At 38.1% G+C, this 13,326-nt stretch overlaps 1 protein-coding gene across 4 annotated transcripts in view; it reads left to right on the top strand.

Moving 5' to 3' along the window:
* WDR7 (WD repeat domain 7) overlaps positions 1-13,326 on the top strand; it is a 363,545-nt gene that overhangs the window by 75,061 nt on the left and 275,158 nt on the right. For all 4 annotated transcript variants that reach the window (XM_059140623.1, XM_059140622.1, XM_059140626.1 and 1 more), the window contains exon 14: positions 6,742-6,956. In XM_059140623.1, the coding sequence (XP_058996606.1) occupies positions 6,742-6,956 (215 nt within the window). The remainder of the gene's footprint in view (positions 1-6,741; positions 6,957-13,326) is intronic.

Below are 13,326 nucleotides of genomic sequence, written 5' to 3'. Positions count from 1 at the left end.
TGGCTCAGTCGTTCAGTGGCTGCCTTCGGCTCAGGTCACGATCCCAGGGCCCTGGGATCCAGCCCCACGTCAGGCTCCCTGCTCAGTGGGGAGTCTGCTTCTCCCTCTCCCCTTGCTTGTGTTTCCTCTCTTGCTATGTTTCTCTCTGTTAAATAAATAACAAAATCATTAAAAAAAAAGAATATGAATATGAAATTCTGTGCAAATGAGATGTTACTGAAAGACAGTTACTTTTCCAGTAAGAAGATGATGAAAGGCTCCCAAGTATAGGTGTGTAGGTATCCTGGAGGGATTACTCTTATAACCAGGTTAGTGCAATTAAGCCCATTTTAGATTAAACACAATATATATATAATATTGAAATTTCACAATTATCTTACCTTCAAGAAGATTTAGGTAAACAATCAGTGTGCCATTTTTAAATCAAAAGATAAAGAAGCAGAATTTATTTTGGAATTAACCATAATAGGAGATACACATTCCTTTTTCCTCCTTGCTGCTCAGGCTTTAGCTAGTGATATAAAGGCCCCAGGGGAGAGAGTAAAGCACATCCTGAAGGTATTGACATTATTTATTTATTAAATTTATTTATTTATTAAATAAATAAAAAATGAAGCGAAATAAATCAGATTCAGCTAAGGTTTGATGTATGAAATGTATTTAAACTCTGAGGAGACACTTTATCCCTCTTCTTAGCATTTTGGGGATGTATTTTTACAAATGAAGATATATTACACTTAAAGTACTCATGCATAGTGTAATTTTTTGTTTATTGTTTTGAATTTTACTGATGTTTCTAGCTTAAAAACACTTAAAAATATCTATACTTTTATGCAGCATTTTTTTTAGTTTTTCCCTTCAAATGGGTAGTTTTTATTTCCAGTATTTATTTCCTAATGAAATGAAGTTGAAGCTGGTAAAATAAAATTTCATTAGAAAGAAGTCAAGAATCTTTTGTTCTTTACTTGTTTCATCTTTATTATATGTAATAACAATTAATAGTGATGCAGAGGCCAGGAAAATTGTTATTCCTTCACATCTTAGATAGTTAGAAAATTAATCAAATAACTAGCAACAAGATTTGGCCAGCTAGCGCTCTTAGGACTAATTTAGGATATATTTTTTCAAACTGGGGCTATCTTTATTTGTTTTCCTGTTTTCTTTTTCTGCCTTCTAATCCAACCCGTACTCTGCTGGAAAATTAATCTTAGGAAATGAAACAACAGCAACAACACTTGCTTCATGTTTGGTCTTTAAAAATTTTTTTTAAACACAGATTTCTGGGCTGTATCCCAGACATTAAGAGTTAGAATCTCTAAGGATAAGACTTAAAAGTCTGCGGCATCTGCATTTTTATTTATTTATTTGAGAGAGAGAGAGAGAAAGCTTGAGCAGGGGGAGAGGCGGAGCGAGGAGAAGACTTTTTCCTGAGCAGGAGCCTGATCCGGACGCCAGGCACCATCCCAGGACCCTGGGATCACGACCTGACCCAAAGACAGGCTCAACTGACTGAGCCATCCACATGCCCCCATTACAGTCTTAATGAAAACAAAATAATTTATTTCCTATGGTCTTTAAGACCAGGCCCTTCACATTGTGGTACCTTCCTACCATAATAGGAGATACTGTGTTTCTTTTACACAGACGGGTTGTTCTATGTGAAGAATAATTCTACTCAAGAATAATTGGGCCATTCTCTATCACTTCTTATCTTTTATATCATCCATATTGTTGCTCATGGTTTTCACTCATTTGGAACATTATTTTTTTCTTTCCTTTTTATTTTTTTTTTAAATTTTAATTTTAAGTAATTGTACCCAGTATGGGGCTTGAACTCACAACCCAGAGATTAAGAGTTGCAGACTCCCCTGACTGAGCCAGCCAGGTGCCCCGGAACATTCATTCATTCATTCTCTCTCTTTCTCTCTTTTTTTTAAGATTTTATTTATTTGTTTGTCATAGAGAGAGCACAAGCAGGCAGAGTGGCAGGCAGAGGCAGAGAGAGAAGCAGGCTTCCTGCTGGGCAAGGAGCCTGATGTGGGGCTCAATCCTAGGACCCTGGGATCATGACCTGAGCCGAAGGCAGTGGCTTAACCGATTGAGCCACCCCCAGGCGTCCCGAACATTATTTCTTTCTATTTTTTTATTTGTTTAAATAGTCCCTTTTAAGGAGATTTGAATAAAAAAAAGAAAATATTGCATATTTACCCATCTATTTACCATTCTCTTGCTTTTTGTTGCTTTGTATAGATCCAAATTTCTTTTTTTTTTTCTTTTTTTTTTTTCTTAATATAATGCATTATTTGTTTCAGGGGTACATGTCTGTGATCTATCAGTCTTACACAGTTCACAGCGCTCACCATAGCACATACCCTCCCCAGTGTCCATCACCCAGCCACCTTATCCCTCCCACCCCCACTCCGCTCCAGCAACCCTCTCTTTCCTGAGACAAAATTTATATCTGGAATGATTTTCCTTTTGTTTAATATTTAATATTCCTTGTAGTGCAGTTCTATGCATGAGGAATTCTTTCAGCTTCTGTGTGTTTGAAAACTCTTTGTTTCATCTTTACCTTTTTTTTTTTCTGGTTGGAGAATTTTAGGTTGATAGTTTTTTTTTTGTTTTTCCTTTTAATACTCCACTGTCTTATTGCTTCCATTATTTCCAGGGAGAGATCTGTTGTCACCCTTAGCTTTGTCCCTTTATATGTGTTGGGTCTGTTTTTTTTCCCAACAGCTTTAACATTTTTCTTTTTATTATTGGTTTTGAGAAGTTGGATTGTAGTTTTCTTCATATTTGTGTTGAGGGCTTGTCCTACTTCTTGGATATGTTGGTAGGTGATTTTCAACCAGTTTGGAAACTTTTTTGGCCATTATTTATTCAAATATGTTTTTGATCTTTCCCTGTCTTTCTTTTCTTTAGAGACTCTAGCTATGTGTTTACTCAACTATTTGAAATTGCCCATAGATCACAGGTTGTATTTTCATTTTAAAAAGTATTTTTTTCTGTGTTTTATTTTATATAGTTTCTGTTCTAGGTTTTCAGGTTTATTAGTCTCTTTTCTACAATGTCTAATCTGTCATTATTCCCGTCTAGTATATTTTTCATCCGAGCCATTGTAGTTTTAATCTCTGTAAGTGTGATTTTGGTCATTTGGTATCTTCCATGTCTCTCTATTAAAACTTCTTGAACATCTGGAATACAATTATAATAACTTCTAGTGTTGTTGTTTGCTATTTAAAAAATCTGTGTCAGTTCTGGGTTGGGTTTTATTGATTTGATTTTTGTCCTCACTATCATTTTTTTTTCTTGTTTTTTTTTTCAGAATAGCCTGAAGGTGGTTACAGGGTAGAAGCAGGGAGATTAGCTTTTATGCTATTGCCTCTAGGCAATAAAAGATGATGGATTGTTATACCAGAGTGGAGCTGGTGAGGAGTGTTTGAATTCTGGGTATATTTTGAAGGGAGATTGAATAAGATTTGCTGATAAGGGACATAAAAAATGAGAAGGGTCAAAGATGTCTCCAAGGTTTTCATCCTGAGCAACTCAAAGGATGGAATTTTTTTCTAGACATTGAGAAGACAATGAGAAAAGCAGATTTTGGAAAGAACAAGTGTTAAATTGTTTTTTTAATATTGAGTTGAATATTAGACATTCAAGTAGAGATGTTAATTAGTAACATCTAACGTTCAAGCTGGGGATATCAGAGTGGGTGATCTCAATTTGGGGATTCTTAGCATGTAGAAGATACTCAAAGTCATGACGCTGGATGTATCACCAAGTGGATGCAGGTAGATAATGATTGGGGCACTCTACGGTTTAGATATATTTCTGTGATGTGGAAGAAACCAGCAAAGGAGACTAAAATGGACTTTCCAGGAAGAAGAAAGCGAAGAGTGTGGCTGCCTAGAAGCCAAGTGAAAACATGTGTTTCAGGGGGAGAGAAGAGGACCAAGTGCAGCTGATAGTAAATCATAGTGAAATGAGAACTGAGAACTGAATATCGGATCTAACAACAAGGAGAGTAGGTTCTGTGCATGTTTGGGGTGAAATGTGATTTGAGTAAGTTCAAAGGAAAATGGGAAGAGGAGAATTTGTAGGTAGCAAATACAGATAGCTTTATAGAAAATGATATGAAAAATGGGATACCACCTGGAGAGAGATACGGGGGCAAGTGTGTTCTTGTTTTTATTGGTCTGTATAATTTTTTTTTAAACAGGTCAAATAATTGCATGTTTATATGTTGATGGGAATGATTGTATGCTGGTGGGAAGGATCTAGTAGGTAGGGAAACAGATGAAGAGATAGGGGACAGTTGCTGAAATGATGTCCATGGGCAGATAAGAGAGGGATGGACTTTAAGCTACAAGTGTGTTAGGTAGGCGTCTGGATAGTTCATGTGTAGTTATGAGTAATGTGAGTGGAGATACGCTGGTAGGAATTGGTAGAACTTCTTTTCTAATTGCTTTTTTCTTTTTCTTTTTTTTTTTTTTAAAGATTTCATTTATTTATTTGAGAGAGACAGAGAGTGGGAGAGAGCATGAGAGGAGAGGGAGAAGCAGACTCCCTGCAGAGCTGGGAGCCTCCTGTGGGACTCGATCACAACCTGACTCTAGGATCACAACCTGAGCCCAAGGCAGGAGCTTAACCAACTGAGCCATCCAGGCACCCTCTAATTGCTTTTTAATAAATGAAATAGGAAACAAAGCTTTTCACCCAGGTGAGGGCAGGAAGTGGAGTTTTGGTGATTGCAGGAGAGAGAAGTTCTGAAATAATGAACTTGGAAAGTAGGAAAATGAAAGATCTGTGAAAATGTGGTCACTATTAAGGACCCCTGAGATCAGTGGTCATGATTTTCAAGTGGATCTTTCAGCATGTTCTTCATTCATATCCATCCTCATTGTACAGGTGTGGAGTAGCTGGAGAGTTGGATTTAACCAAGGTTAGAGTTTGCTTGGCTGGTACAAAGAAGTAAGATGAGAACAGAGCTATGCCTATGAGGACGGACAGTGGAATTTTAGTTTATGGGACTTAAGGAATGAGGGACAGGGCAGGCATGAATGAATTTTTGGGCGTCAGTGCTGAGTAAGGAACTATTGGGTCAGAGAATTGAAGTAAAGGGAGCTGCTATTGGACAGTGTCATTTTTGAAATTGGGATCACGTTCGGATTTACTTATTGATAATGAGAAGATTATAATGTGACCATTGGCTGGAGTCAAGTGTAGGTAAAACTTATTGGAGTAGAGGAACTCAGAGAACCAGGAGATCAGAATATATGGAAGAATCATATGTGCTGGTGATTTTCAAAACATTTTTGAACTCTTAAATCCTCTCAGAGTATACATACTCTTCTTTTTATACATACACAAGAAGTTGCAGGCCACAGCTCCCTCTTATGCTTTGCCTTCCAAAATACATTGGTCAGGACTCAACAGATTGGTTAGTAAAACACTGATTTGGGTTAATATTAAAATCACCAAGAATTAATTCCAGGACTACTATTGGAAAGAAAAGTAGCTAAGCCCTTTAAGGAAGGGGCGGGGCAAACTTGAATGACATGAATATAAATACTCAGCATTGGGAATAAAATACTTTTGGGTGTTTGGGTACTAGCTCAAAGACAATTTAGAAATCATGTATTTTGTTGACGTTTAAGTTTCTGGTGTTCTCTGTGGTTGTTTTTCAAAATTGATTTGTCCTCTTTTAGAATGACTGGAGGAATGGCTAGTAAATCAAAATGAACTTCATCATCATTTCACTGTCCTTATTGTAATCTTCAGAAGATTATGTGCAAATCTGTAGAACGAGTTTTGGTGAAACGAGACCGTTCTCTGCCTGGTGTGGTGCTGTGTACTCTACAAAACACAGTGTACAGAAAAGCTGTCTATGAAAGGAGGGAGTTGTGCCTTAGGTTAGACATGAAACAGATGTGTAGAGATGAATGGAAAGAATGGCCAAATGAAGAAGCTTTGAAGTGGTCATAAGCTGGAGTAGCCGTTATTTTCATAAACACCCAGAGAAACATTTGATTGGGTATAAACAGTAAAAGTCAAGGCATTTGCAGACAGAATGAGAAGTTACAATTTTTTCCCTGCTTTGTGGTGACTTCCTAGAGAAAGAGGAGCTCCAGGAATTATTAGAGGGGAAAGAATGAAAAGTGGGGTGCCTGGGTGGGGCAGTCAGTTAAGTGTCTGCTTTTGGCTCAGGTCATGATCCCATGTCCAGGAATTGAGTCCTGCATCGGGCTTCTTGTATAGCAGGGAGCCTGCTTCTCCCTGTCCCTCTGCTGCTCCCCCTGCTTGTCCTCTCTCTCTTAAATCTTAAAATTAAAATAATAAAAAAAAAGAATGAAAAGAACAGCAAAATTTAGCTATTGTTTGTGATTGATAACTTAGAGGAAGGTGAAGTCATAGGAACTGGTGTTTGTAGTAGAGTCATAGTGTGGAGTATCCAGAAATCCATCTTCTAAGTAGACAGTGGAAAAGCTTGGAGGAAGTTGTTGAGGTCTCCGCTCTGAACTTGGCTGTCTCTAGGAGTTGCAGTCGGGGTGTTACAGGAGAAGAAACAATAAAGGTAATGCTGTGTAGAGGATCATCAGGGGAGGGAAGCTCCAGAAAATGTTTCTGGGAGGCAGAGAGAAAAAGACTACACAGAAAATGTCTGCATTTTCTTTCCTGAAAGAATGACTTGGAGTGGGCATGGTGTCGCGTGTACCAAGTAGAAATGCGTATGTCTTCCAGGCGCCTTGGATCGCTGCGTGATGGGGATCACAGCAGTGGAGATACTGAATGCCTGCGATGAAGCAGTGCCTGCTGCAGTGGACTCTCTCAGTCACCCGGCAGTCAACCTAAAACAGGCCATGACACGGCGCAGCCTGGCTGCTCTTAAAAACATGGCCCATCAAAAGCTGCAGACTCTTGCAACTAACCTCTTGGCTTCCGAGGCCTCTGACAAAGTAAGTTTTGTATGTGGTTCATGTGTGTAATCCCCATCCCAGTCCACTTCACAACACGGTTTCGGCATGGCTTAAAGGAATAACTTTGGGGAGATGACAGTGATGAAAAATAAGTTGCTGGTTTTGTGTAGGTCTACGCAACATTGTTTTTTGCCTATTTCAAGTATTTGGCTTCTTTCTTTCTTTTTTCTTTCTTTTTTTTTTTTAAAGGAAGTTATTCTTACCACTTAAAATATTTTAAAATGATTCCTACAGAATCAAGTGACTTGAATTTCTGAAATTAGAGCAAACATTTTTCACATAATCTGTGTTTTTGGTTTTTGCACAGTCTTCCTGTTGAAAGATTGAACACTAGCTAGTATCTCTAGGAAGAAAAAATAATAATTTAGGTACAATTAAGATGTTTGTAATTGTGGCTGCTCATTTGTTTTAAAAGCCAAAGATTCTGATTTTAGTAAGGTAAGGCCATTTAAGGATTTAGGAGGCTATTTGAGAATAGGCATGGCAGAGTCTCACAAGCACTGTATGACCCAAGCTGAGCCCCGCTTTCCCCTCTGATACTTACATAATGACTTCTGTCACTTCTTCAGTTAACACAAGATTATCCTATGAAGAGAAGAACAAATAATCCCAATTCATTAATCCCAGTTCATTGTTTCTAGTTTTATAGAGACTGGCCACTATTTGGTTTGCGATACTTGTGTTCTGTGGTATTGTTAGAAATCACTCGTCTCTGGTAATGGCTAAGTGAAACTTACAGTTCCAGCATTTCATCTAAGTCACACCATAAAATTCCCAGCTGCATCTAAGTATTCATTAGAATTATTAATGGATAACACAAATATTGTTACTTTCATTTTCTTATTCCGGATTCCTTTTTTTTTTTTTTTAAAGTAGTTAGACATGTGGCTAAATAACAAACAGGTTGAAAGGCTCATCTACAAACTTGAAAATTTGCCCATGAATTAGTGCTGAGTGCTGATGACATAAAATGCTGTAGGTGGTTCCAATGACCCATGTCCAAATGGCAGTAACATTTGATCATTCTGTCTTTCCCCAAGATATTAAATGCTTTATTGGCTTTGTTGTACTGTATGTTTCATAGATCAGGATAATGAAATCCTTCTTCATTTTCTTTCATGCTTTCTGTCCTGTGCTCTGAAGTTTGAATAGAAATCACAGCTTAAATGCATTTGCTGTGCTTATAATTTCTTTTAAGAGATCACATAGATGTCCCTAGCAGTTCAGTGTCCATAGCACATTGTCTGATGTTCTCTATAATTTTAATTCTGTGCCAATTTATAAAATAGTATATGCAAGGGCAGGTACGTATATATGTTATATAATTTTCAAATATATATTTTTCTTGTTGGTATCTCCTAAAAATAAAAATTTGGAAAATTATTTATACAACTGGAAAATTAAGGAAAAATAAGTGGTACAGTAACATTTATGAATGGCTTTTGTAAGTGGTCATGGTCCATTATGTGATTTTTACAATCTTGTTTGTCCCTGTTTTAATAGCGCATTTTATAGTGCAATTAGTGATAAAAGCACCAGATATCAGAGACACTACACTTATGTATTGTAAAATATATTGCTTGTGAACCTCCTCAGTCTTGTAGCAGTGGTAATTGTTGCCTGGCCTACAAGGAAAACAATTATAGGAGGGGGGAAAGGCTTAGGAAGCTGAGGCTGCAGGAGGGTAATCACTTTATGAAAAATGTATGTTGGCTGGACCATTAGGGATTTCTCTAACTATTTTCTCATGTTGAGTTTGAGTCTCCTTCTGAGGGGAATATTTAAAGAGCTGTCCTTTGGACGGCTTTTTAACCTCAGGAGAAATAAAACCCACCCAAAGTTTAAAAAACAAAACAAAACATAACTAAGAGCCTCTCAGTGGTGTAGGACTGACTCTGGGATATAGGAACTAAGTTTTTTCATGGGTCTCTCAATGGAAAGTGAAATCGTTATGGGGATACTGTATAGAAAGAAGCCCACCTTGTCCTTGTTAGACTGGTGTTAGCAGTTGGGTGATTTGTAAAGAACATGTACTGTATATTGCTTATTTAGTTAACTATGGCAGACACGTAGAGCCTTGCAAAAAAAAAAAAAAAGGAGTTTTTTTAAAAAAGATTTTATTTATTTGATAGAAAGCGTGAGCAGGGGGAGGGACAGAAGGAGAAGCAGGTTCCCCACTGAGCAGGGAGCTGAATGCTGGGCTCCATCCCAGGATCCTGGGATCATGACCTGAGCTGAAGGCAGGCACTTAGCTGACTGAGCCACACAGGTGCCCCAAAGATAGGGAATTTACTCTCCTCCGATTCTTCTCTTTCACTAGAAGATCAAGAGGATGTTAATGGAATTATTCCTTACGACTGCATTGAATCTTTGCAAGATGTGTGTATTTAAACCCCTGTGTGTTTCTCTTATGACATGTATCTTAATTTCCTTTGTGTTGTAATAACTTATATACTTCTCTGATTCTCCCCACTGAAATTCAGCCTTCTTGCAGGCAGGGATTGTGACTTATTTATTGCTGTTTCCCTCATGACATCTAACAGCAGCTGTGCAGTAAAGATGCATTGAATTGGATGATGTGTGACAGAAAGCTCTGATGGCCTCTGCTTCAGCCTCTTTGCCCGGGTCTTCTCCCTTCCCTCCCAGTAGATTGTCTTGGCTTGATGGTCAGATCTATTCCTGTTCACAAGGCCTTAGATGTAAACATTTATTAATCACCTTTGCCCTCCATTCAGTTTCGCATTCTCCCTGTTGGTTTTGGTGAGTGAGGCTGTCCAGGCATAACTCATTTTCCTTCTTTGCTATCTCTGTATTGTCAGCAGTCCAACACATCCTGCAGAATCTGTCAGCGAGGCCCTCCCCTCTACCTCTTTTCCTTATGGCTCAAGAGCAGGGTTGCTCACCCTCAGCACTACTGACAATTCGGGCTGGATAATTCTTTGTTGGGATGGGCTGTCCTATGTATTGTAGGATGTTGAGAATCATTTTTTCTTTACTCCCTATATGTCAGTACATACATACAGTTGCCCAGGCATGACCATCAAAATGTTTTGAGTTATAGCCAAGTGCCCCATGTGGGGCAAAATTGTCTCTGGTTTAAAAACATTGCTGGAGAAAAAGGTTGAGAAATGGTAGAGATCTTATATCCTATATCTTATGTTTCCTTTCCTGTCCCCACCCTTGCTTCTTTAATCCCTCTCCTTTGAGGATAGTGAAGCCATCCCTCCAAACCTTATCTTCTCTGCCCCATGGCAGAATTAGTTCATGTATGCTCCTTGTGTTCAACACCTTCCTGATCAGACCTTTCTTTAATCACTTTATTTTATATGGGGTATTTTTTCTTTCTCTATATCTGTCTTCCCTATTAGATTTTGAGCTTCTTGAGGACAGGAGCCAAGTTTCTCATATTTTTATTTTCAGTGCTTTATGTAGTACCTGAAGCATAGAAAATACCCTGGAAACATAGTATGAAGTTAGTTTGGAGGTGTAAATTGGAATCTTATTGTGTTATCTATTTAAATGCAAAGCCAAGGACTTGCCTCAGTGGGTAGCAATGTAGTATTGGATGGTCTTAAAAAGAGATCTTTGTTTAAGAAATTTTGCTGTATCTGACATTTGTAGCTGCACACTTACAGATATTGCCATGGCAAATGAATTATGAGGCTGTTAGGTTGATATAGTGAGAGGTGGTAGGGACCAGGGTAGGATTAGGTAGAGGAAATATTGAAGAGGGAATGGCTTGGAAGCTCTTGTGTGGGTTGAATAAATAAAAATGATAAGCAAGAGAAGAGTTGAGACATACAAGCTGATTTCAGAGATCCAAGTCTGGTTGAAGGGAGAAAGGCGGAGAGGTTAGCAGGTGATACAGACAGTTCATGGAATAGGCTTTGAGATTGGTTGTCATAGGAGACATCCCCCTCTTGTTTGTAGTCTTGAGAGTTGGAATGTGTTCAAGGGGAGAAACATCCTCTAGGAAAGAAACGACATGAGAGTGAGATAGAGTGGGGGGGGATATTTTATCCCCCCAAATAAATACTGGAGTATAGAGCATGGATTAAACTGTAGTCCTCTTTGGGGATGTCTGCTATCACTATAGTATTTCAAATATGCTGTTTTCCTTAATCTTTACTATAAATAGGTGAGTTAGTTATTATAATCCTCAGATTTGCCAATGATAAACCTAAAAAAACAGGTTGTTTGAATAGGCATCGCAGACTTTTTCTATAAGGCACTAGATAATAAAAATTTTAGGCTTTGTGAACCATACAATCTCTGTTGCAGTGACTCAGCTCTTGCCATTATAGTGTGAAAGCAGTCACAGACAATAGATAAATGAATGACTATGACTGACTTCCAATAAAACTTTATTTACACAAATAGGCAATGTGCTGGATTGGCCTCTGGGTCATAGCTTGCTGCACCCTGCATCAGGGAATGGTATTATTAATAACAAGGTTGTGGGTACAGTTCTGTCATGGAATAGTCTTTGCTTCATTTTTGAAAAGCAATTCATAGACGTGGTTAAGAACCTGGGTTCTGGTGAGGGGCGCCTGAGTGGCTCAGTGGGTTAAAGAACCTGGGTTCTGGTGACAGGCATATCTGTGTTTAAATTGCATTTCTGTAACTTGCTGCCTGTGGGTGACCTTGGACAAGTAACCTGCAATGGTCTAGGTCAAACATATAACCAAAAAATGGATTTTTGTAAAGGGAACAAAGGTCAGCAGTTGATCAGATATGTGGAATAACATTAAGACTTGGGGAATAAAAATGGGTGGAGTTTGTAACTAGGGAAGTCATTGGTGATCTTCAGGAGAGCCACTGTGGTAGAGTTAGTTGGGTCAGAAATCGCAGTACAATGAACTAAGAATGAGGAGGAGATAAAGTAGAGCAGGAAAGTGTGGGAGATGTTTGTTTTTGGAGGATTAAAAAAAAAAGTAGTACCTTCAGTGGTTGCAGGGGTAAGTGCCGAGTTTTACTTTGTTAGGAGCTCATTGAATGTTTTTGTGGGTGGAGGAGGTAGGTGGCGGAGCCATGGCAGAGAACATGGTGGTTGATAGTAGAGTTAACTGGGAAATTCACCCTGACTAAATGTTGTTTTCCTTTTAACTGGTAATGATGAAAGTGAGGGAGTTGAATATAACCAAGGTAATATTCAATAGAAGAGGGGCAAAGTAGGCTGTAATATCTGTTAACAGGAAGGAAGTAGTTTTAATCCCTTGAAGACAGAGCCATCTTTATTTTAATGCCGTGTGACACCCAGCATAAGTCGTGTCCTGGACTAGGAATTAGCAGATTCCTAACCTAAACATAGCTAGTAAATCATAGACAGCAGGTGGTGGGGTTTGAGGAATGCATGAAGAACTGTGTTAAGGAGATGGTCTGAGCATATCAGGTGGTCTTTTTGATGAACTTTCTCATAAAGCATTTGCCACAGACACTGGTTCCTGGTGAGGAGATCTTGGGGGATGCTCGGAGTCTATGGGATTTTACTAGTGAAGCTAGAAAGCCTTCACTGTCTTGAAAATTATTTCTTAAGCCTACTGTGTATAATTTTCTGTTTGACACCTTTATATCTTAGGCATTGTGTACCAATCAGAGTTGATTATTGAAAGATCACGAGGTTGAAGAAATTGGAAAATGACGAGGATGATTTATCTCTTATGTTACATTTCTCTCTCTGTTGTCTAATTAGTCAAAAGCCTTAAAAAAAATGAATGGGCTATATTTGCAAAGGTCAGTAGCTTTGTATTCTGTGTAACTAGGTGAGAGAATGGAATTTAGAAGTCAGATATAACTTACTGAGAACATGCTCTGTGTTTTCTGCTTACAAAACTCATTCTAAAAAAATTTTATACTGATTGAATTGACTTTATGATTCATTGTGAAAAGGGCACTGTAAGGTATAGACAGGGACAAGCCATATGACGTTATATACAGGATACCAGGCCTTGTCTAGTGAACCATTTATGGCCTTAGAAAAATCCTTGTGATATGTCTGACCTTTGAAGAATCAATTAAACTTGCTTAACATTCTACTCCAAAACTTGAATGAATATTTTAATAGAAGAATATGTTGATTATATATTTATTATATATAGATTTCATTTTTGATTGTTTTAAATCATTATTAGAACAAAAATTTTATTTTTGTTATTAGAACAAAAATTTTACATTACACTAATTGCTGTCTAGAAATAAAGGAACCTTAGTGAGCTGTCAGGTTTTTCTTAAGAAAACAAAGGTCTCTGACTATTGGAGGGGAGTAAACTTCATCGAGTGCCTATGTGATGGGTGGTTCTCTTTAATGGGGATAATAGTTAGAAACCACATCTGGAAGCTGCACACACTC

The sequence above is a fragment of the Mustela lutreola genome, chromosome 11 (genome assembly GCF_030435805.1).
Source record: "Mustela lutreola isolate mMusLut2 chromosome 11, mMusLut2.pri, whole genome shotgun sequence".
In the NCBI taxonomy this organism is placed as follows: Eukaryota; Metazoa; Chordata; class Mammalia; order Carnivora; family Mustelidae; genus Mustela; species Mustela lutreola.
The sequence above is the reverse complement of the archived record's forward strand: the minus strand, read 5'-3'. Positions and strand labels throughout refer to the sequence as shown.